We start from the raw sequence: 23,956 nt of genomic DNA on the forward strand, positions 1-23,956 counted from the left end.
AAAAAAAAAAAAAAAAAAAAAAAAAAAAAAAAAAAAAAAAAAAAAAAAACCAACCTGTCTATTAGATTTACAATCAAATTTTCAATCATGTCTTATAAAATTTTAAACAAATTCAATTTTTTTAAAAAAAGACCAACTTATCTTATTAGATTTAGAATCAAATGATTATATTGATTTTCTTCTCCAGAAACAGGCTCGATTCCATAGCATCGTCCTTTGTAACGATCAAGACTGGTAAGCCCATCGGTCCACACAGTTGTCCATGTACCAGTAGAAGATTCAGCAGCTACAGCGGCCCCTGCTTCCTCGGGTGGAACTCCCGGTTGAGGAGTTACTCGGAATGCTGCCAAGATATCAGTATCTTTGGTTTCATATTCAGGAGTATAATAAGTCAATTTATAATCTTTAACACCAGCTTTGAATCCAACACTTGCTTTAGTCTCTGTTTGTGGTGACATAAGTCCCTCCCTACAACTCATGAATTAAGAATTCTCGCAACAACAAGGTCTACTCGACATGAATTAGGAGTTAATGAAACCTTTTATAGGAATCCTTTCANAAAGAGTTACTCGAAATGCTGCCAAGATATCAGTATCTTTGGTTTCATATTCAGGAGTATAATAAGTCAATTTATAATCTTTAACACCAGCTTTGAATCCAACACTTGCTTTAGTCTCTGTTTGTGGTGACATAAGTCCCTCCCTACAACTCATGAATTAAGAANAGCTCAAACCAATGGCCACGTGCCTTTCGACTTGATATTAGGCCACGACTCACCCTAAGTTGAAGTCGAATGAATCTCTATACTTCACTTATTATACTAAAAAATGGCACTAAACGATGCAAAATAAATAAACGCAGTAAATGAATATAACTCTCTAGTTTAATAAATCACGTCTTATATAAATTTAAACAAATTCATTTTTCATCACAAAAAAAAAAAGGCCCCTGCTTCCTCGGGTGGAACTCCCGGTTAAAGAGTTACTCGAAATGCTGCCAAGATATCAGTATCTTTGGTTTCATATTCAGGAGTATAATAAGTAAGTAAATAGATCAGACGTATTAAACACCAAAATTGAAATTTCATGAAAATCCTGAACAAAGAAGTAAAATTAAGATTTAAATATTTTTCCAAGAATATAAAGCATAGATAAGAAATTGAAAATCAGTTTTTTAAAAGCCGTTGGAGGCCGCCGCCTCAAACGGAGGAGAAAGTGATATTCAGGGACTACCAATCTGACTATAAAAAGAGGCGTAACCAACCTAACGATATAACAAAATTCAAAGTCCTGTTAAGTTTTGCTCACCGGAAGATGATGAAGGTGACAGTATCCTCAATCCTGGTACTTTTACTCTGTGGCTGGCCGGCTTTGGCTGCTGCTCATGACGACCATGTCAAGTACAAGGACCCGGCACAGCCGCTAAACGTCCGAATCAAGGACCTAATGGATAGAATGACTCTAGCAGAGAAGATTGGGCAGATGACCCAGTTGGATCGCTCTGTCGTCACACCGGAGATCGTTAGAGATTACTCCATTGGCAGTGTGCTTAGCGGCGGAGACAGTGCCCCATCTCTACAGGCTACTGCACAGGTGTGGATTGACATGGTGAATTCATTCCAACAGGGCTCACTATCAAGTAGGCTTGGCATTCCAATTATGTATGGAATTGATGCCGTCCATGGTCATGGCATTGTCTACAATGCCACAGTCTTTCCCCACAATGTTGGTCTCGGCGCAACTAGGTGATAATATATGGATGGAGGATTCGAACCTGTCGTGCACCGACACAGAATTACTTGTGGCTAAATAGTTCTCTCATGTGACAGGGAACCTGAACTTCTAAGGAGAATTGGTGCTGCTACTGCTAGAGAAGTTCGAGCAACGGGGATCGATTATGTCTTTGCTCCATGCATAGCAGTATGTCTTCTTGAATTCATTTCCCCCTTTTACCACATTCCCACATTAAACCCTGTTTGATTCAAACAGAACTATGAACATTTTCATCTCAGGTCTGTAGAGATCCTAGATGGGGAAGGTGTTATGAAAGCTACAGCGAAGATCCCGACATCGTCAAAGAAATGACAGATATCATAATTGGGCTGCAAGGACAAATCCCATCTGGGTTTTCAAAAGGAGTTCCTTATGTTGGTGGAAGGTAACTTTTCAACCACTAGAGATTAGGAGGTTTATCCATTTCAAGGAACCTAATTGAAAAACTTCTTGGCCTCATAACAGAGACAAGGTTGCAGCTTGTGCAAAGCATTTTGTTGGCGATGGCGGCACAACAAGGGGTATCAATGAGAACAACACTGTGATCAGCAGGCATGGACTGTTGAGCATTCACATGCCAGGATACTATCACTCCATAATCAAGGGTGTCTCTACAATAATGGTTTCCTACTCCAGTTGGAACGGTAAGAAGATGCATTCAAATCATGAACTCATCACTGAGTTCCTTAAGAACACTCTCAAATTCAGGGTATGTATTACACTAAATCTTCATGAATGATATGTTTATACAAGCCCCTAAATTTGAACGGACAAACTATTGCAGGGTTTTGTAATTTCTGATTGGGAAGGTATTGATAGGATCACAGACCCAGCTCATTCAAATTACACATTCTCGATCCTATCCGGAGTTCAAGCAGGAATAGACATGGTAAGGTTATCAACAGAGGCAATCTCAATGAACATGGCATCTTTGATCCTACAAAACTAGTTTTACTGTCGTGTTTCAGTTTATGGTTCCTACAAATTACAAGGAGTTCATCGATGGCCTTACCTACCTTGTCAACAGCAAGGCTATTCCGATGTACCGAATCAACGACGCTGTAAGGAGGATTTTGAGAGTCAAGTTCGTAATGGGGCTGTTTGAGAATCCAATGGCCGATGGCAGATTTGTAAATGAGCTTGGAAGCCAGGTTAATTGACCTAAAAACACAAAGAAACTCAGTTTGAATATCATTTTGACAAATCTAGCAATTCAATTGAACAGGAACACAGAGATTTGGCAAGAGAAGCAGTGAGGAAATCACTTGTTCTATTGAAGAACGGCGAAAATGCAGATGATCCAGTTCTTCCTCTGTCGAAGAAGGCGCCGAAGATCTTAGTCGCTGGAGCTCACGCCGACAATCTAGGTTACCAGTGCGGCGGTTGGACGATCAAATGGAAAGGACTCAGCGGCGACAATCTCACAACCGGAACCACCATCCTCCAGGCGGTGAAGAAAAGCGTCGATCCAAACACGGAGGTCGTACACGACGTAAGTCCGACGGCGGATTACGTGAAGGCGAACAACTTCACGTACGCCATTGTCGTGGTAGGAGAACCGCCGTACGCCGAGACCAATGGCGACAACCTGAACCTGACTATCCCGGAAGGAGGCTTGGACACGATCCAGCACGTATGCAACGTCGTCAAGTGCGTCGTTGTCCTCGTCTCCGGCCGACCCCTGACGATTCATCCGTACATGTCGCAGTTGGACGCGCTGGTGGCAGCATGGCTGCCGGGAACAGAGGGCGAGGGCGTCGCCGACGTACTGTTCGGTGATTATGGGTTCACCGGAAAGCTGGCGAGGACGTGGTTCAAAACCGTGGATCAACTTCCGATGAACTATGGGGACGAGAATTACAATCCGCTTTTCCCTCTGGGATTTGGGCTTACAACCGAGCCTGTTAACAAATCTAGCTAGGGCTTCTGTTCATAAAGAATTACGAGTTCTCAATTTTTTTATTTTTTTATTATTATTTATTTTAGTTTTCCTTTATTTATTTTTTCTAGTAATTACTCGGTTGACATTTTTTTGTTGCGTTAACTCGGCCAACCCGAACATAGAGTTGCGTTAACTCGGCCAACCCGAACATAGAGTTGCGTTAACTCGGCCAACCCGAACATAGAGTTGCGTTAACTCGGCCAACCCGAACATAGAGTTGCGTTAACTCGGCCAACCCGAACATAGAGTTGCGTTAACTCGGCCAACCCGAACATAGAGTTGCGTTAACTCGGCCAACCCGAACATAGAGTTGCGTTAACTCGGCCAACCCGAACATAGAGTTGCGTTAACTCGGCCAACCCGAACATAGAGTTGCGTTAACTCGGCCAACCTGAGTGGGTATTTTTCAATTCCAAATTGTTTATATTATTTTCCCTTTTAAAATATTATTTTTCCATAAATAATCAATTATTGCACCATTTATTGCTAATTTCAATCCCTAAATTTTATTTTAATTATTTTTTTAAACCATTTGCTTTTATATTCTACCTACCATTCATCAAATACAGTAATAATAAGTGCAACTAATTATAAATAATAAAAAATAAATAAAATAAAAACTTTGTGGAAAAAATGACACAATTTTTTTTTTTGTTATTTTTTAAATTATATATATATAATATTCCCTCAATTCTTAAAATTATTTTTTAAAATGCATATTAAAATTAAGTGACAAATTTTAACTAAATATTTAAAAATAAGTAAATAATTATTTACAAACTACTATTTTACTTTAATTATAAATAAATGACTCGAACAATTTGCCCAAACTCAGCCCAAAATTCATGATTGGGTTAGGATTGACTCATTATTATTTAATAAGTGTTCTAACTCGACCCAAACAATTGAGTTTGGTCTAAAAAATGTTCTAACTCGACCCAATTCAACCCATAAACACCCTAACTAAACTAATAACTTTTTAAGAATATAGCTATAAAACACTTAAAAATTAGTTCGTATAATATTAATAAAAGAAATCAATTGGGCTAAAGTCAACCCGAGTCTTAAATTTATTGATTTGATAAACAAGGTAAAAAAAATTAACGTATTGGATAATTTAGTAGATGGAATAAAGTTTTATTTATGGAGATACTAAAACATAATAAACATAATAACATATAAATACTAAATTTACAATAAACTTGGTCAACTAGTAGATTTTTTTTAGTGTCAACGTCACAATCTACCATTCAATATTCTAAGAACATTTATGAGCTAAATTTGCTAAAATTTGAATATTCTAAAATGATGAAAATATTAACCATAATAATAATAATAATAATTAAATTAATTAATTAAATAAGAAGATAAGATGGGGCAAGTGGACGATGAAAAAGCTTGCTTTCGTCAAAGATGGCCGAACATCGATTTTGCCAAAAAAAAAAAAAAAATTATATTTAAAAAAATCCAAAACAGTAAAAATCCACTACCTTAATTTATTATTATTATTATTATTATTTTGTGGAATTCTCTATTTCAATTAAATAAATAATTTAAAAAATCAGACGGCTCGGGATGTACATGATTTGAATCGAGTTGAGTTAGAGAAATTTTCTGGATCAACCTAGACGGGTCGTGTTGGTGACCAAAACAAGTTGAAGTCAGGTTATTCTTATTTTTTTAATAATTAAAAAAATATCTTATTTATCTATAATACATACGTTAGTAACTAAAATTTAATAAAACGTTGAATATTCACAAGTCACAGTTCATCGCTAACATTGATTATAATAGTTAAATATTAGGGTTCGGTTGGATTATAAATTTATTTTTCGGGTTATAAAAATAATGTAAACCTGCAAGCTGACGCAAGTTTTCGATTTTTCAAAAATTTAACCCAATCCAAATCGAGAGGAAAAAAGAAAACCAACCCGTACCAGATTTCGTCCTATAGTCATTTGAACCTTCTCAATTCAAGCCGGTTCTCACCTACTTTTTATCTTTTATCTACTCATCGTCTTTATCTTAAACTTAATTTTGAAGTTAATTTAAATTATCTAATCGTAATTAAATTTTTTAATATCTCAAAAAAACATATAAATAATATGCTATTTTTATTCCAGATAAAATGTGGAATTTATATAATTTTTTTTAAACTTAAGTTTAATCGACTTGTATAATTTAATGGAAAGACATTTATTATATAGTTAAATCCCCTATGGTCCCATTTAACTAAAAAAACGGTATCTAATATATGGATATTTGGAATAACATGCTTATTAAATTTATTTTATTTAACTTAATGGACGTGAAATATAATTAAATTGATTAACTAACGAAAAAATCAATTGTTTCAGTTGACTTACCACTTTAAAGGACGATTTGATGAACTCTTTATTATAATCTCACTCTTGTGGTAACCGGATAATGATTGTGCGACACTTATTTTAACCTAACGAATAAGTTAGTTACGTGAAATTTACACTTTGCGGATAATATCGACGTACGAGAAAAATGTTTTAGAAAACATGAGCGAGAAAATAATTGACAATTAGTCACATCCCTTTTGTAGTACATTTTGAAGTATTTTAACCCTGATGTAGACATGATTTTGGCGAACGATCATAAACTTCTATATTAACAACAGGAAAGCATATAAAAGGAATTTCGAACGGACGTGCGACTATGGACAACATGTTTTAAACAAGCATAACTGAAACATTCAATATGCAGCCATAAACAACACGTCTTAGACAAGCATGACTGTGACACTCTCTTCTCCGGTACAAATTGCGAATAAGATGTATTTTATGGTGCAACAATTAAATTATCTAATGGAAAAAAATATTTTATTCTTATTTAAATAAATTTGTATTTATTGATTAAATTTTTTTTAAATAACTATTTTTCAATAATAATAAAAGTTGTATTAATTTATGAAAAAAGAAAAGGAAAAGGTGAATTATGCCACGCGCTCACGGTGCCTGCCAACGCGAGTTTCCATAATCTATCACTAATAAACAACAATACAGAAATCAATCACCCCGTGCATTTCACGAGCCTCGCAATTTACCGTTCGATTCAAGGAATTATCCATCGGACGGTGGTGGATTATTACACGCGCCTGTGAGGTAGGGATAATAAGAGGCGCACAAAGCCCGCCAGAAAAGCATGCGTATAAAAGTTTAAAAAGAAAAAAAAAAAAAAAAAAAAGAAAAAAAAAAAAAAAAAAANTTTCGTAAAAATAATAGAAATTTCAACGCACAAAAAATAGGAAATTTATTTACCCAAGGCTTCATCTCAACATCCAATCTTGACCCTCCATCTCTCTCATTTGTGGGTCCCACGTTTTGAATTCTCGTCTAAAAATCAAATTATCTATATATGTCTTAATTAATTGAATTAAGTATAGTTGAACGATAGGTGTGCGTGAATAATTGAATATTGAATGGTTCAAGTTCGAACAATATTTAAGGCTCGTTGAACTTGAGCTTAGACTCGAGCCTTGGCTTGATGATGTTGAGTCGGGTTAAGTCGGGCCTACGAGATGAGAGGTAAAAATGAAGTCTCCTCACCAAAAAAAAAATCAAATCAAATTCAAAATAAATTATTTGATATATTTGAAAAAAGGCCAATTTATCCTTTCAAACTTTGGAATCTGCAACTGCCCATCTGACCCATCTTTCCATTTCTCCCTGCAATTATTTTTCCCCCCTCTCAAACAGGTACTAATTATTACAAAGAACAAGAACAGAAAAAAAAAAATGTTTTTTTTTTAATGATTTATGTTTCTAAGGCATTTGTTTCGGTGGTTTGGTTGTAGAAAAAATGGAGTGTTTGGAGGCTAAGGCTTTGAAATCGAGTTTCCACTGGGAATTAGCCATGAAATTTGCTCAACCAGATGCTATGGTGGAGGAAGGTGGGTGTTCGAACGGAGCTGATCTCGTCGCCGGCGAGGATTTTGAGGTCGACGAGTTTTTGAACTTCTCTAATGGAGATTTTGAACATGGGTCTGCTTTGAGAGTTCAAGAAGATGACGATTACGAAGAGTTTGAGAAAAATCGGCTCTCTGTTTCGCCGTATTCGAACCAGTCCGGCGGGATTCCGACCGCCGGAGAAGAGGGCTCGAAGGCGGTTGTTGGCGTTGAGCTTGCTATTCCGGTAAATTAATTTCTGGGTTTTTGTTCTTTTTGTGTTTTGGTTCTAATTGTTTGAAGATTTCAGAATCAAAATCGAAATCCCACTTCTCAGGGCGATGCTTTAGCGGACCTTGAATGGGTTTCTCAATTCGTCGATGATTCTGGCTCGGAATATTCCTGCGCCGCCGTGTCTTTGAACCGCTCCAAACCGGAAAAGAAACTCACCGGAGCTGTAATTTCGTGTTTGCCGACGTCTTTCCCGGTGAGACCGAGGACGAAAAGGCCGAGACAATCTCGTCAAGCGAAATCCACCAGTTCTTCTCTCAACCAATCGTCGTCGTCGTCGTCCTTGTCTTCGTCCTCCGGCGTTTCCTCCGCCGCACCTTGGTTCATCTTCTCCGACGCCGGCGAGAACGTGGACTATTTGAACGTCTCCGGCCAGCCAACGAAGAAGCAGAGGAAAAAGTCGTCGGCGGCGGCGGCGGTTCTTCAACCCGTCGGTCCGACCGGTCAGATTCCGCGGCGGTGCAGCCATTGTCTTGTTCAGAGGACCCCACAGTGGCGGACCGGTCCAAACGGGGCCAAAACACTCTGTAACGCTTGTGGGGTCCGGTATAAATCCGGTCGCCTCTTCCCGGAGTATAGACCGGCGCTGAGTCCCACTTTTTGCAGCGGTATTCACTCGAACAGTCATCGGAAAGTGCTTGAAATGAGGAAGACGAAAGAGGTCCCTGAACCGGCGTCCGACTTGGCCCCTATGGTTCCGAGTTACTAAACAAAGTGAACCGAGCTCGTTGGACCGGAAAGATGGAAAAAAGACCAAAAGGGCAGATTTTAGCTAAAAAGGACTCCATTTTGTATTTGTAGGGTTAGGGAGAAATTAGTCCAAGGCATTAATTTTTTAGTGTAGCTTTTTTTTNTATTTGAAAAAAGGCCAATTTATCCTTTCAAACTTTGGAATCTGCAACTGCCCATCTGACCCATCTTTCCATTTCTCCCTGCAATTATTTTTCCCCCCTCTCAAACAGGTACTAATTATTACAAAGAACAAGAACAGAAAAAAAAAAATGTTTTTTTTTTAATGATTTATGTTTCTAAGGCATTTGTTTCGGTGGTTTGGTTGTAGAAAAAATGGAGTGTTTGGAGGCTAAGGCTTTGAAATCGAGTTTCCACTGGGAATTAGCCATGAAATTTGCTCAACCAGATGCTATGGTGGAGGAAGGTGGGTGTTCGAACGGAGCTGATCTCGTCGCCGGCGAGGATTTTGAGGTCGACGAGTTTTTGAACTTCTCTAATGGAGATTTTGAACATGGGTCTGCTTTGAGAGTTCAAGAAGATGACGATTACGAAGAGTTTGAGAAAAATCGGCTCTCTGTTTCGCCGTATTCGAACCAGTCCGGCGGGATTCCGACCGCCGGAGAAGAGGGCTCGAAGGCGGTTGTTGGCGTTGAGCTTGCTATTCCGGTAAATTAATTTCTGGGTTTTTGTTCTTTTTGTGTTTTGGTTCTAATTGTTTGAAGATTTCAGAATCAAAATCGAAATCCCACTTCTCAGGGCGATGCTTTAGCGGACCTTGAATGGGTTTCTCAATTCGTCGATGATTCTGGCTCGGAATATTCCTGCGCCGCCGTGTCTTTGAACCGCTCCAAACCGGAAAAGAAACTCACCGGAGCTGTAATTTCGTGTTTGCCGACGTCTTTCCCGGTGAGACCGAGGACGAAAAGGCCGAGACAATCTCGTCAAGCGAAATCCACCAGTTCTTCTCTCAACCAATCGTCGTCGTCGTCGTCCTTGTCTTCGTCCTCCGGCGTTTCCTCCGCCGCACCTTGGTTCATCTTCTCCGACGCCGGCGAGAACGTGGACTATTTGAACGTCTCCGGCCAGCCAACGAAGAAGCAGAGGAAAAAGTCGTCGGCGGCGGCGGCGGTTCTTCAACCCGTCGGTCCGACCGGTCAGATTCCGCGGCGGTGCAGCCATTGTCTTGTTCAGAGGACCCCACAGTGGCGGACCGGTCCAAACGGGGCCAAAACACTCTGTAACGCTTGTGGGGTCCGGTATAAATCCGGTCGCCTCTTCCCGGAGTATAGACCGGCGCTGAGTCCCACTTTTTGCAGCGGTATTCACTCGAACAGTCATCGGAAAGTGCTTGAAATGAGGAAGACGAAAGAGGTCCCTGAACCGGCGTCCGACTTGGCCCCTATGGTTCCGAGTTACTAAACAAAGTGAACCGAGCTCGTTGGACCGGAAAGATGGAAAAAAGACCANAATTTTATTAATTAGATAATTGTTAATTTAGAGTAGATCAGATATGCTTAGGTAGGAAAAGAAGGGGATTTTTGTATTACTTAAGCTATGTTTACTCGTATAAAATACTCTTATTCTCTCTCTTAACGGACGTAATTTTTTTTCTAGAAATAATAAAATTGGTCGAATAAATATCTAATTCTTAAAATAAAATAAAATGAAACTCGTGTATCACATGGTGGTTGTCGTCTTGGACGAGCTCCACGACGAACATGATGGTACATCAAGATGTGGTTGATGAAAAATTGCATGAGCGATATTTTGTTGTGTTATAACTTTTACCTAGTTGAGTATAATGATCGATCACAGGTCTTTTAATTCGAGTATTGAAGCTCACACTTGAAATGGTATTAGTGGGCTTGATATCTCTAAAGCTTCAACACGACTAGCTCGACATAGTTCCCTATATAACCTTGGAAGGCAAGCACCACTCGAAGAATGTTTTCGAGCTTCCTCAAACTTACCCAACAAAGGAAGGATCATAACGTGGACAAATATATTAGAATTGTCGGTGAAAAGAAACCCTCCACTAGGTTGCATTTCATATGCACGCATATATCTCTTGTTGACAAAGTGAGAGGAGAAAAGAAAGCTATTGCAAGAGTCACACACCGTAACATAGACTCAAGTACACGCTACACGAGTCACACACCGTGTTCATATGTACGATTTAGATACCATATTGTTCTAAAATTTTGGTTCGAATTTTTTTCTCGAGCATTTTGGAACATTATTGAAGCTTTTAATTTGTTGTTGAGACATTATTAAAGGGATTGTAGATAGCAATAAAGGTGAGTGGTGGTGAGTGGTTGATATTATCTCTACTTTTGGGGAGGGGCCATAAGTGGTGCTATTTCATTCACCAAATATGAATGCTCACTTTCTTCATAAATATTCTTTTTTTTTTATTTATTATTATTAAAAATATAATTCCTTTTTTCAAAATTCAAAATTTTAAAAAGCAAATTTGAAAATTTAAAGTATATTGGCATTTCATATGCTCGATCACAACCACACGTAGTAGATATCTTTCATTCAATTTCTAAAAAGTTTGGGGACCGAACATGTAATTCAAAATTTTCTATCTCGAGGTTTAAATCAATGGCTTGAACAATCATAAGAATTTAAATTCGTTACATTATTTATTACAGCCACGTAAAGACGACGTGCTCCCTTGACGTCATCTTTACACAGTTATAAGGACGTGCATTTGATCAATGTTACGTATGATCAGGCGTTGTTGGCGTTCTGCAACATACCTATTTACTGTGATGACTGATCTTTTTCTAGCAGTTCATGGACGTACATCATTTTGGTCGTCTTCGGTAAGGGTGTAAAATATCGTCGAAGCTTTCTTTTATGTATATGCAAACTTTGTTCACGTTCCTCGCTACGCCCGATGCGACAAGGACTGCGTTTCGTGTAAACCTGCGCGTTGCACTCTTTGGGTATTAAGATTCTGTGACATTCATACTTGGCAGTGAAAAGATAAAAGTGTCAAAAAGTTCTTGCCTGTTTAGGTACTCGTCTCCAGCTGCATAGGATGGTTTATAGTTGCGTGGCTGTGGAAAGGCAGGGCTATCTGTTGAATATCAAGACCAAACTTGAAGATTAGTATCTCTATGACATGGGATTGAAGGGTTCGTCGATCTCGGAATCGGATTTTATATAATGAAAGAATATACGAAGATCTAGACGAGGATTCCCGCTAAATTCCAGCAAAGGGAATTGAAAGAATATACAACATACAAAAAAAACAAGCCCTAATGAAAGGAGTCTGACTCTAACTGATAAGGATTTCGATTCAAACGGACAAGAGCAAACTCATAATTACAAAATGGTCACGTCTTGTAACAACCCCCGCTAACAGATATTTTCCTTTTTAGGATTTCCCTCTCGGGCTTTCCCTCAAGGTTTTTAAAACACAGTCTGCTAAGAGAGGTTTCCACACCCTTATAAAGAATGTTTCATCCTCCTCTTCAACTGATGTGAGATCTCACACGTCTAGTGACTAACGCCCGCAAGTAGGCGTTAAACCTAGCAACCTCTCAAACCCCCTCACCCGATATCTCTCCAAAAACTATAGGAAGATCTAAACGAGGATTCATGCCGAATTCCAGCAAAGAAAATTGAAAGAATGTACAAGCACATACAAAAAAACAAGCCCCAATGAAAGAAGTCTGACTCTAACAACGATATGGACTTCGATTCAAATGAATAAGAGCAAACTCAGAATTACAGAAAGGTCACGTCTAGTGACTAACACCCACAAGTAAGCATTAAACCTAGCCACATCTCGAACCCCCTCACCCGATATCTATCTAAAAACTGAGAGATATTAGTACTCGAAAAGAATGATATGGTAACTTGTAGTACCTTCAGTTTTATCATGAACATGAGCTTGGGAATGTTCCGCTGGCCTTTTGTCCAACAATACCTAACAAGCATATGTTTATTGTCAAGATCACATTCATAAGATCAAGAACTCAGCTTAAAACAGCATTTTAATGTTTACCTACTAACACTAGAGCATTTATACACTTAAACTATCAGAAGTGTTTTACAAATACCTTTGAATCATAGGAGAGCGAGGAAATTGAAGAGGGAGGTAGTCTATGGGATGTAGATAAATGGTTTTGACCATATACTTCTAAGGGTAATAACTTTTTAAAAGATTAAGAGTATTAATGCTACTTTTGAAAGTTAAATCTCTAAAAGTAGTAGTATTCTGAAACAAAGTATTAACAGTTTCAATAAACTAACCGTAAGGGTGTTTTGAAACTTTTTTTTTCTTTTAAAAGTTTAAAGATATTTTTTATTAATTTAGCACGAAAGGAAATTATGTTATTTTAATATTTTTTTGCATCTCAAAGAAAAGTTGAGATATTAAAAACCTCTAAACCAACGCAGAAGGGAAGCTCAGCCTGTTTGTTCTGCACATCATTTGGTGAATCTTTCTTTTCTAAGTGGACAGAGTAACCAACGCAAGCATACTTGAAGTCTGCAAGACTGCGTCCCTCTTTTGAAGCTTCCAACTCAGTTTCTCCCACTATGTAGTTGGGTACTGCTTACAAAAATCAATGTTACTATATATATCGTGAAATGTTAATGTTATTTGTAATTAAGAACTACTAAATATTGAAGGAAACCAAACTTCAATCCACGAATATTCGAAAAAATGATCAAGGTGAATGAGGCAAGGGACACAAGTAATTGCACTACAATGTGAACAAAGTGAAGTTTCAATTGTAAGAAGTCTTAAAACCATTTTTTAAAACTGCCTATTAGGGAGAGGTTTCCACACCTTATAAGGAATGCTTCGTTCCCTTCTCCAACAGACGTGGGATCTCACAATCCACCGCCCTTGGGGGCCAAGCGTCCCCGCTGGCACACCGCCCAGTGCCTAGCTCTAATACCATTTGTAATAGTCCAAGCCCACCGCTATTGCAGATATTGTCCTCTATGGATTTTTTTCCCTTTTGGACTTCCCCTCAAGGTTTTAAAACGCGTATGTTAGGGAGAGGTTTCCACACCTTTATAAGAAATGCTTCGTTTCCCTCTCCAACTGATGTGGGATCTCACAATCCACCACCCTTGGAGGCCAGCGTCCCTGCTGGCACACCGCTGCTGGCACACCGCTCGGTGTCTGACTTTGATACCATTTATAACAGCCCAAACCCACTGCTAGTAGATATGGTCCTCTTTGGGCTTTCCCTTTCGGACTTCCCCTCAAGGTTTTAAAACGTATTTGTTAGGGAGAGGTTTTCACACCCTTATAAGGAAGGCTTTGTTCTCCTCTCCATCTGATGTGAGATCTCGCAACCCAACTATAGGGGAAGTGGCATCCCCCTCCCGAGGATGCTAATTACACATAAGCTTTTCTAATTGTTAGTGATCAACTACACTCGATAAGTACAAAAGAAACTTGCTATGATCTACAGAGATTCCGCTCTTTCTTTCTCTAGTTTGTAAGATAGTAATAATAATAACACTAATAAAAGAGAATTTGCTATTGTTGTGACACCACAAGAGGCAGTGAGCTGTAGACAGCTACAAAAGGACTCAAAAAGTAGAGGATTCATCTGCAAACAGCCTCTGGTTTCTTTCTAACCAGCACAGTCCTACACCATAGCTCGGACACTAATTGTAATAGCCAAAGCCCACCGCTAGCCGATATTGTCCTTTTTGGATTTTCCCTTTCGAGCTTCCCCTCAAAGTTTTAAAATGCATCTGCTAGGGAAAGGTTTCCACAGCCTTATAAAAGGTGTTTCGTTCTCCTCCCCAACCGATGTGGGATATCACACCAATATTCCATCCCTACCATCAACTGTAAACACAAAATTATCCTTACCCAGATATGCTATGGACACCACAAACACTTGCCGACAAATCGTCTTTTGCGAGTACTCCTAATTTCTCTCATGCTTCTAACTTCTCAGTGAAATTAATGTAGCTCATTCTACCGATCCCCAAACACTTACCGAGAAATCGTCTTTTGCGAGTACTCCTACTTTCTCTCATACTTCTAACTTCTAAATGAAACTAATGTAGCTCATTCTATATTCTTCATTCAGCTAATAGTCTTTTCTTTTCTTGTACTTATAGTACTAACCATGCTTAGCCATTCCTCTGCAAGGGTAGTCCAGTTTTCATTTTGATCCCGTAAGGTCCCTACTCCTAAGAATATTGTTCCCAAAATTATCTCTACTGTCTGCTTGTCTTTTCTTTCACGCATCGACATCAAGATATGTGGTTATGGCGGCTTAACCCACAAGGCCTCTTTTCATTGAGCCACCTCGCTCAAGACCTTGTGGGACATGGTGTTTAAGCTCCCCATGAACACCAACAATCTCCTTATTACAATTATGAAGGGTCATCCATTCATGAAATCAATTGGCTTCCATTTAAGATGTTCCTTTGGTCTCCATGGCCAATAAGGATACAACAAAGAAATGCCCTTCACTTGTTCGATAGAATCTATATACTCGCTTTTTCTACACCAATATCATATCAAAGAAAGTTAAGACAGCCTTCAAACACTATGCACAACCGCCATAATCATACGGAAAAGACCAAACACCGGTGAGTCGGTAACCATTGAATTTCAAGAGGCGGCCATTGCAGAACCCAAAATGGCAATCAAAAAATGATAAACACCCAGAAGATCAAAAAATGAAATCGAGCACAACAAATTAACGAATCTAAAAGCTTCTGAGCTAATTACCGATATCATCAATTTCATGGTAATCGCTAATCAAATGGAATCTGAACAAAAGAATGCGAGAGAGGTACCCTGCTCGAGAGTTTTGGACAATCCAATGCAGGTAGGCGTTTTAGATTTGGATTTCTGAAGCGAAGAGTAATAGAGACAGCCCTTACAGGACTTGCCCTTCGAATCTTTGGCGCCATTAGAGGTAAGGTTAGGCGCTGGATTTTGACCTCCGTCTGATTCATCCATCTCCAAGTTCTTGACAACTCTCTCTGGCTATGAACACGAACGCGATACAATTACAGGTGGGAAGGGAAGGATTCACCCGCGAACCCTCTCTATAGCAAATACTAGGCTACAAAACTTGGAGGAATAGCGTGGATCTGTCCAAGCCTTTAAAAGTTATTAATAGGTTAAGCTTGGTGTCTAATTAGTCACTCACACAAATTTTTTAGACCGGTATAGATCGGGGTGTGGATCAGGTCGAGTCGCCTTGATATACTTTTTAGCCTAGTGACCCGAACCATTGATCAACCCAACTCAAAAAAATCATGATTGAGATACCTTTTAGACCAGGGATGTCAAGAGTTGGATGATCGAGATACTTGTTAGAACATGAATGTGGATTCAATTTTCCGAGTTAAGGGAAAACCTTAGACAGGATTCAATTTTCCGAGTTAAGGGAAAACCTTAGACAGGATTCAATTTTCCGAGTTAAGGGAAAACCTTAGACAGGATTCAATTTTCCGAGTTAAGGGAAAACCTTAGACAGGATTCAATTTTCCGAGTTAAGGGAAAACCTTAGACAGGATTCAATTTTCCGAGTTAAGGGAAAACCTTAGACAGGATTCAATTTTCCGAGTTAAGGGAAAACCTTAGACAGGATTCAATTTTCCGAGTTAAGGGAAAACCTTAGACAGGATTCAATTTTCCGAGTTAAGGGAAAACCTTAGACAGGATTCAATTTTCCGAGTTAAGGGAAAACCTTAGACAGGATTCAATTTTCCGAGTTAAGGGAAAACCTTAGACAGGATTCAATTTTCCGAGTTAAGGGAAAACCTTAGACAGGATTCAATTTTCCGAGTTAAGGGAAAACCTTAGACAGGATTCAATTTTCCGAGTTAAGGGAAAACCTTCTGAGTCAACGGAAAGGTGAATGCAATTGGTTCATATTAACGAAATTAACAAAATCTAATAACCCGAACAATTGATGAACCTAACCAAAAGAATTTATGATTGGATAGAGTCAAGGGTTCGTTTGAATTTAACCGAATAATCTGATTTAGTCTAAAAAATATCTCAATCTGACCCGAAAAATATGAAATTAACGAGGAGAATAATTAAAAAAAAAAAACCATAGGTAACCTAAAAATTTGCATAGCCGGAATATACACGAGGGTAAATTAGTAATTTTATAGAAACCCCATATACTTCTAGGGTTTCCACATATCTTCTATTTAAACTCCACCCAATACTACGAACTCCATCAAGCTTCTCCTCTCAGCAGTCGTCTCAAGGGATCCCATGTTTCTTCAAACGGTCGACGGGCTATCAGATTCTTCAATTGTGTTCTTGGTTAAATCTTGTTCTTCAATTTTTTTTGATTTTGTTAATCTCTTATGGCCTATGATGTAGAAAATTTGTCCGTACCATCTGAGAAGTAATTCGATGGAGCATTCAATCAAACATTATGTTCTGAGGCCTTCAACATGTCTTCTCAATCATTTTTTGAGACTTTGTTTTGATTTTGTTATCTTCTGATTATCTTCTTCTGAAGGCAATAAATTAGAGTCTCTGATGCGCTAATTTTTCTGTAGCGTTTTCAGCGCTGTACGTTGCCGATAGTAGTCTTTGGGAGATGAGATTCTGGCGTTTGCGTCCTTTATGATGCTTATGCATTCAGATTTTCCCACATTTTAATTTCCTTTTACATCATGATTTTTCTATTTTGATTTTTCCCCAACTCTGTTTGAATCTCATTTAAATGTGCGGATTAATCATTACTAGTTTTTTTCAAGTTCGTGATTAGAGACCAAATCGTAAATTGAACCATTCTGCATCAACTTTTAATACTTCTTTAGTCAATTATTTCAAAACCTTCTGACAATTTCCAATAAAAATTACGAACTACTTCTTTGAGACAAATTTCCAATAAAAATTTACAATCCCCATACTTCTTTAGTCAAATTTCCAATAAAAATTTACGTTCTTCTCATTCAACATGTTTTTCCAATCGATCTTTGAGACATTGTTTTGATTTCGATCTCTGCTGATTATCTTCTGTCTGAAGGCAATAAATTAGAGTCTCTGATGCGCTTCCAAATTTTCTGTAGCGTTTTCAGCGCTGTACGTTGCCAATAATAATCTTTGGGAGATGAGATTCTGGCGTATGCGTCCTTCATGATGCTTGTGCATTCAGATTTTTCCACATTTTTACTTCCTTTTTCTACATGATTTTCAATTTCGTGATTTGAAACCGAATCGTACTTGAATCATTCTGCATCAATTTGCAATACATCTTTCATCAATTGAAATTTCATCATCTTTAATCCTTTTCCTGTGTTTTTTGTGGAATAGTGCAATGGTTTTGATTGATTTATGTTTTTAATCGGCCGATTGATTATTTGTTTATGGGTCTATGATGATAAATACAAGGCTTGTTTCTCAAAACATTCGCAGTGGCCGCCTGAGAGCTTTCGCCTTCGCCAGGCTTGAGAGCTTCTGCTGTTCTTATCCTTCCTTGGATGTCTGAGACTCTAATGAAAACAATAACATCTATGCACTCTACATATACAAAAATTTTGTTTGATTACATGAACATGGTTTTTCAAATCCCCACATTGACTGATTGGGGACTTAATATATACCTCTTTAGCAGTTCTCAGAGTGCTTCAGTGATTTACAGTTCCCACAAATTGATATCCATCCTTTTCACTTTGTCAGCTCTGTCCTCCATGGCTTGCTGATCATTGTTGGATGGGAGATCTTTACTTCTTTTCATATAAAAGAAAATCCCATATTCCATATTCTTTTCATTTGTTTTTTTCACATCCACTGACTGCATTGTTGGTTATGCTTGTTCTATGAACCATTCTGTATTTGAAATTATGTTAACGATGATGATATCTTGAAGGCTTGTTTCTCAAAACATTCGCAGTGGCCGCCTAAGAGCTTTCGCCTTCGCCGGGCTTGAGAGCTAGTGCTGCTTTATCCTTCCTTGGATGTCTGAGTCTCATGTACAATTTCCTCAAGTATAAAAAAGGCGTCATCTCTAACTGTGTCTGCAAGCTTTATGTGAAATTGGATTAATATTACTCAGCATTATGTCAATTTAGTATGATAAATCTAAGAGCTTAGATTACTAACATACACCTATGATAATTTTAACTTAAAAAATACGTGTATTAGTGTGTACTTCTGATAATGAACCTATATTAAGGGTTTTATTAAATGCAAAATATTGGGATTTCATAACAATTTAGGTTGGGCTTAGTTTTGAAGTTCTGCGCAAGCTTGCCCAAAAAGGGCCCAATTAGTATTTTGGGCCCAGTCATTAAGCCCAGTTACATCAAATTGGAAGGCCCATAACGTGAGGCATCGTTTATGTGTGATTGATTGGTAAATTCATCGTTCGTCCATATTCTCTTTAGGTTGAATGCTTGGGCCTGTTACTTTCCCAATTCAAAATAACAATACGATATTCAAACTCTATTAGTTGATCTTTTTCTCGTTTATTCTCCTTCTTCCCTAACACTCCCAAGTCCAAAAAGGAATCCACTTCGAATGTAAGCCCTGAGGATAGCCCCAAAACGGAAAGTCCAACTGTTAGCTGATATTATTCTCTTTCCAATATAAGAACTAGCATGGATGGAAGTGATTTAATTAGAACGGATAGTTCTATCGAAAGTTTTTCACACCTTGTTCTTTTCCCCAACTAATGTTGAACATCGTAATCTACCTTCCTTTGGGGCCAGCAACCACATTAGCACTCTTTCCTTCTTCTAATCGATATGGCATCGTCCCCAAATCCTTTGACCAAGTCAATAGTTGAAGTCCAAAAAAATTCAAAAGGAAAATCTAACTAAAAAATTAATATTTGCTAGTCATGGACTTAATTTTTAGGTATTGAATTGATGAAGTCCCTCTAAATTTGTTTGATCGTTTGAATCTAATTCAATTTCATAAATCAAATTGAGTCCCTCTAAATTTGTTTGATCCTTTGAATCTAATTCAATTTCATAATTCAAATTGAGTCGAAGTGGGGTCTTTCTGATCTCGTAGGTGATGCGTCACGACTTCAAGCTTCCCATCTCCATTCCTGTTTATAACATACATCTGTATACCCATTTGAAGTCATAAGTTTAATACTAACCCAACCGATTATGGATGGATAGGCACAAGGAGTAGAGAGTAAGAAAGCATAGCATGTGGGAGAGAGGAGGCGAGAAAAGGAGGGCAGAAGCACGCATTTCTAGGCGCTGGATTAGGCGCAACACAATTCATGAATCAATCAATCAATCAATGAATATACCTTTCCTTTTCTCTATCTCTTTTCTATCATCTTTTCCCCATTGAAATTGATGATCTCCCAACATATCTTATCTTTATACTCCATTTATAAATCTATCATATTTACTCTTTTCGTGTTAAGCATAATACTTGTGCTTCCTAAACTGTCACATAACTAAAATCAAAATCGACATTAAACTACGTTAATGTTAAAATTTCATCAATATAATCGAGATACCTATGGTAAAAAAGTATCAAATTTGATTGGGTCCCGGTGCACCTTTTGCTTCCATTCACAATCAAACCAAACCAAACTAAACCAAAAGAGTTTTTCTAGGGATAATGCAAGTCCATTGAATATATTCTATTCATTTTTAATTATATATATATATATATATTTTTTTTTTTTCAATATTGTCTTCCTTCGTTCAAAACCTCATGTCTAATAGACATCGTTTGTATTCATGTCTCCTAATCCAATACATATTAATTTTTTATAGTTTGTTCGATATGTCATGTCTACCAATTTGTCTAACATATTGGATAATCATGGTTATAAACTATTCACAGACTATTTAATTCAAATTATAAAAGTGAATTCAGTTAAATTTTTATTTTTATGATTAAGTTTTTTCTTTATTTTTGGTTCAATCCTCGAAAATAGGGTTATTAACCAAACCCACCCCTAATCACTACTCTTCACAATACACTTTGAGCATAAGCTCTGATGACTTTGACTTTGTTTTGGACTTTTATGGATTTGGGTTGTGAATTCTAAATCTGTAATTTTTCTACCCAATCTGTGATTTTTCTACCCAACTTGTACAAATAATTTTTCTACCCAATCTGTGATTTTTCTACCCAACTTGTACAAGTAGTACGACAATACGTTCATCTAAGAAAATTAAAAAAGAATCATAAAATCCATACAATTCCCCCTCATCGTAAATGCAAGTTTGACATTCGAGGAAGATTACTAACCCTAAGAGAACGTTGCTCCCCACATGCTGTGCATTCTAATCTAATCAACAAGCTTCAAACTTTACCCTTTTCAAAAAACGAGAATTAACGAATAAAGTATAGAGACGAAATGAAAACGTTTCGGATTGGGGAAAGAGGTGTGTGTTATATAAAAGTGAATAAACTTGGGAGTGTGTTAGAATAAACGAGAAAAAGAGATAACTTGAGAATAGAGTAATAAAATTTCAGCTTTAATCAAAGCTCCCATTTGCTCTGTTTTATTTATTTAATAATATTATTATTTAGAAAAAATGAAATTTAAAAAAAAAAATAATAATAATAATGGAGATATGCTGTAACCGCCCAACTGCCATAACAGTCTGAAACGGCATCATATCATCTTATCCTCTGCGCTTCAAAGAAAGAAACGACCAGTCAATCTCAAAAACTTCACCTTTACTCAAAATTCCCCCATTCACATTTTACTAATTCTTTATTTTCTTTTTATTTTATTTATTTATTTTTTCTCTCTTGGAATTTTATCATTTACTTGTGTGAGAATATTCCATTTTACCGATACCGTCATTGCTTCTTCTCCGAAAAAAGAAGTTCATGACCTGTAGACGCTCCGTTCCACTTTTGCCCATTGAGAAAAATTCCTCACTGTTGCCTCCTGTAGGAGTCTAGGTTGTGTCTCAGTCCTAGTGTGGTTGGTCATCCTCTCGAATTAGTTACTCATCCATCACTTTGGTAAGCTATTCCCTCACCAACTAGCTAATCAGACACGAGCTCCTCTTCGAACGGATTCCTCCTTTTGTTCCTCAGTGTACGAGGTAGTAGCAGCTGGTTCTAGCTGTTATTCTCCTCCTAAGAGCTTACGCGTTACTCACCCGTCCGCCATTGGAAACATCACTTCCCGTTCAACTTACATTTATTTTACGCTATCAAGAACATAACCCAGTTGGTTAAACATTGAGATTTTGCAAGTAAGAGTATTAGTGTTAACCAGTTGGGTTATGTTCTCACCAATATAACCCAGCTGGTTAAATATTATGGGTCCTTTCTTTATTTCTTAATTTAATTTTTGTCCGTAAATAATAATAAAAAAAGTTCAAAATAATTTTAAAAATATTTAAATAAATAAAAAAAAAGTTCTGCCCTACCTATACAATAAAATTTAGTTCCAAATATATATATATATAATATTATTTTAGTCCCTATATTTTAATTTATTTTATTTTAGTATTTAAATTTGATTATCGTAACTCTAATAAATTTTAAAAATATTCTTAAACGTTTTGTTATGGTTGACTTTTAAAAAAGTAAAATAAAGTTGATATTTCTTTATGAAGTCAAAATATAATCCCATAATATATTTTTCGGATAAAAATTATTGTTATTATTAATATTTTTTTTAATATCATTACTATTTTTTAAGGAAAAAAAGAGAATTTAATTGGAATAATAATAATAATAATAATAATAATAATAATAATAATAGTTGAAATAAAGGAACACACATTTCTAAAACATTGAATAATAGCACACGTTGTATGAAGAAATTAAATTCATTTAAAAATACTGAAATTGGAGACTTCCAGAGTTCATAAATGACGTGTGATTTTATTTTTGGGAAACAAAAAAAAAAAATATATATATATATATATAATTAAATTGGTCAATTATATATATCCACAAATACATTGAATCCATACCACTTTATCATTACTCAATATATAATTAAATAATAAAACCATTTATTTATTTATGTCTATTTATCTCAATATATTCTATAATACGATAAGGAATCACTACAAGGAGAGTAAGATTCGGATTACCTTGTTGATCGAATATCTCAAGGCAAGAACATTGTTTGGGATTCGAATCACTTCACAAGCAAGATCGATCATGTCTAGCTTGAATGATTCTTGTTGATCAAATATCTCAATGCAAGAACACTTGTTCACAAGCAAGATTGATCATGTCGAGTTTCAATGATTCTACATGCAAATAAACTTAATCATTGGGTAAAGAAAGCACAAATGCTCCTTTTACTATTTTTTTACCGTCTTCCTACAAATACAACATACCTGGCTTTATATAGTCTCAAAATGAAACTATAAAGTCATTCCAAGAGTGGTAACATTCATACTTAATTGACATAATGAACCATTATGTAATTGTAACCCAAAGTAAATAAAAAGTCTTAAAATACATTAACGAAATACAATAAATCTAAATGGTAATCCACCCAAAATTTATAACATGAAACTTCATTCTTATTCGATGTGACATGAATTGAAATATCTTTTGATAATTTCAACAATATTTTTTTCGCATCTTCGTTAAAGCATATTGTATGATTTATGTCTCTTGGTTCAAATAAATTAATAATAAAAAATACTTTTGAATTTTATCGATAAATTTTTAAAAGTTTTAATAATATTAGTTTTGAATGAAAATTTCATATTATATTAAAAAAATTCAAAAATACCTTTTTAACGAAATATTCTTTTAGTTTCATTAATACTCATAATTTTTTAAAAACTTCAAACATACTTTTTATTCGTTTAAAATAAAACTTCAAAAATACCTTTATTCAGTCAAAATAAAAAATAAAAAATACTCATCTCGTTAGTATCACGTTTAAAACATACTCGTGAATTTTTAAGAATAACATTAAAAAATTTGGAGATAAGTCGAAAGATGGTTTTTATCCATATATTGACAGTAAGAATTTTTTTGAAATTTTTTTTAATAATAATTAAGAGTATTAATACTATTTTTAAAATTTCACAGGTATTCTCAGAATATTTAATTAATCACTGGTATTTTTTAGATTTTTTTTAAAAGTTTAAAGAATATTATTCTATTTTTAGGCGAATTATTATTATTATTATTATTATTATTATTATTATTATTATTATTATTATTATTATTATTATTATTATTATATGCTAATAATTGTTAATGGCTTGAAAATATTAGTGAGGCCCTCTTCATTATTAAATGCAATTTGAATAAACCAAATATAAGTCTTTTTCTAAATAATGCATTTTTTTCTAATTTAAAAAACATGCGAATTGTATATAATTCAAAATTTTTAATTATGTGATTATAT

At 36.3% G+C, this 23,956-nt stretch overlaps 4 protein-coding genes and 4 non-coding genes across 10 annotated transcripts; 7 read left to right on the forward strand and 1 right to left on the reverse strand.

The window, feature by feature from the left end:
* The first annotated feature begins 949 nt into the window (after window positions 1-949).
* On the forward strand, window positions 950-3,693 carry LOC111777028 (beta-glucosidase BoGH3B-like). Its single transcript, XM_023656472.1, has 7 exons — window positions 950-1,744; window positions 1,829-1,919; window positions 2,012-2,157; window positions 2,238-2,481; window positions 2,557-2,661; window positions 2,741-2,923; window positions 2,998-3,693. Exons 1-7 carry the CDS (start codon window positions 1,314-1,316, stop codon window positions 3,691-3,693), a joined length of 1,896 nt encoding a protein of 631 aa, XP_023512240.1. The 5' UTR covers window positions 950-1,313.
* Window positions 3,694-7,330: 3,637 nt separating this feature from the next.
* LOC111777460 (GATA transcription factor 5-like) lies at window positions 7,331-8,670 on the forward strand. Of its 2 annotated transcripts, none has more exons than XM_023657079.1 (3): window positions 7,331-7,439; window positions 7,538-7,875; window positions 7,939-8,670. In XM_023657079.1, the coding sequence occupies exons 2-3, from the start codon at window positions 7,543-7,545 to the stop codon at window positions 8,626-8,628; spliced, it is 1,023 nt and encodes a 340-aa protein (XP_023512847.1). In that variant the 5' UTR covers window positions 7,331-7,439; window positions 7,538-7,542; the 3' UTR covers window positions 8,629-8,670. The 2 variants fall into 2 exon arrangements, with proteins under 2 accessions (XP_023512847.1, XP_023512848.1); XM_023657080.1 differs by having other exon boundaries at window positions 7,334-7,439; window positions 7,966-8,670.
* A 111-nt stretch (window positions 8,671-8,781) lies between these two features.
* Window positions 8,782-10,112, forward strand: LOC111777461 (GATA transcription factor 5-like). 2 transcript variants are annotated; one of them, XM_023657082.1, is made up of 3 exons: window positions 8,782-8,881; window positions 8,980-9,317; window positions 9,381-10,112. In XM_023657082.1, the coding sequence occupies exons 2-3, from the start codon at window positions 8,985-8,987 to the stop codon at window positions 10,068-10,070; spliced, it is 1,023 nt and encodes a 340-aa protein (XP_023512850.1). In that variant the 5' UTR covers window positions 8,782-8,881; window positions 8,980-8,984; the 3' UTR covers window positions 10,071-10,112. The 2 variants fall into 2 exon arrangements, with proteins under 2 accessions (XP_023512850.1, XP_023512851.1); XM_023657083.1 differs by having other exon boundaries at window positions 9,408-10,112.
* A 1,043-nt stretch (window positions 10,113-11,155) lies between these two features.
* LOC111776848 lies at window positions 11,156-15,759 on the reverse strand. Its single transcript, XM_023656238.1, has 5 exons — window positions 15,450-15,759; window positions 13,052-13,221; window positions 12,534-12,594; window positions 11,670-11,739; window positions 11,156-11,585 (listed from the first exon to the last, which is right to left on the reverse strand). The coding sequence occupies exons 1-5, from the start codon at window positions 15,613-15,615 to the stop codon at window positions 11,465-11,467; spliced, it is 588 nt and encodes a 195-aa protein (XP_023512006.1). The 5' UTR covers window positions 15,616-15,759; the 3' UTR covers window positions 11,156-11,464.
* A 1,228-nt stretch (window positions 15,760-16,987) lies between these two features.
* Window positions 16,988-17,070, forward strand: LOC111777946. The gene has a single exon (XR_002812467.1). It is a non-coding gene; the product is annotated as a small nucleolar RNA snoR117 (small nucleolar RNA).
* A 929-nt stretch (window positions 17,071-17,999) lies between these two features.
* LOC111777910 lies at window positions 18,000-18,122 on the forward strand. Its single transcript, XR_002812435.1, has one exon. It is a non-coding gene; the product is annotated as a small nucleolar RNA SNORD14 (small nucleolar RNA).
* A 130-nt stretch (window positions 18,123-18,252) lies between these two features.
* On the forward strand, window positions 18,253-18,353 carry LOC111777933. The gene has a single exon (XR_002812456.1). It is a non-coding gene; the product is annotated as a small nucleolar RNA snoR99 (small nucleolar RNA).
* Window positions 18,354-18,477: 124 nt separating this feature from the next.
* On the forward strand, window positions 18,478-18,599 carry LOC111777913. Its single transcript, XR_002812437.1, has one exon. It is a non-coding gene; the product is annotated as a small nucleolar RNA SNORD14 (small nucleolar RNA).
* The last annotated feature ends 5,357 nt before the right edge of the window (window positions 18,600-23,956 follow it).

This window comes from Cucurbita pepo, chromosome LG16 (assembly GCF_002806865.2).
Source record: "Cucurbita pepo subsp. pepo cultivar mu-cu-16 chromosome LG16, ASM280686v2, whole genome shotgun sequence".
Lineage (NCBI taxonomy): Eukaryota > Viridiplantae > Streptophyta > Magnoliopsida > Cucurbitales > Cucurbitaceae > Cucurbita > Cucurbita pepo.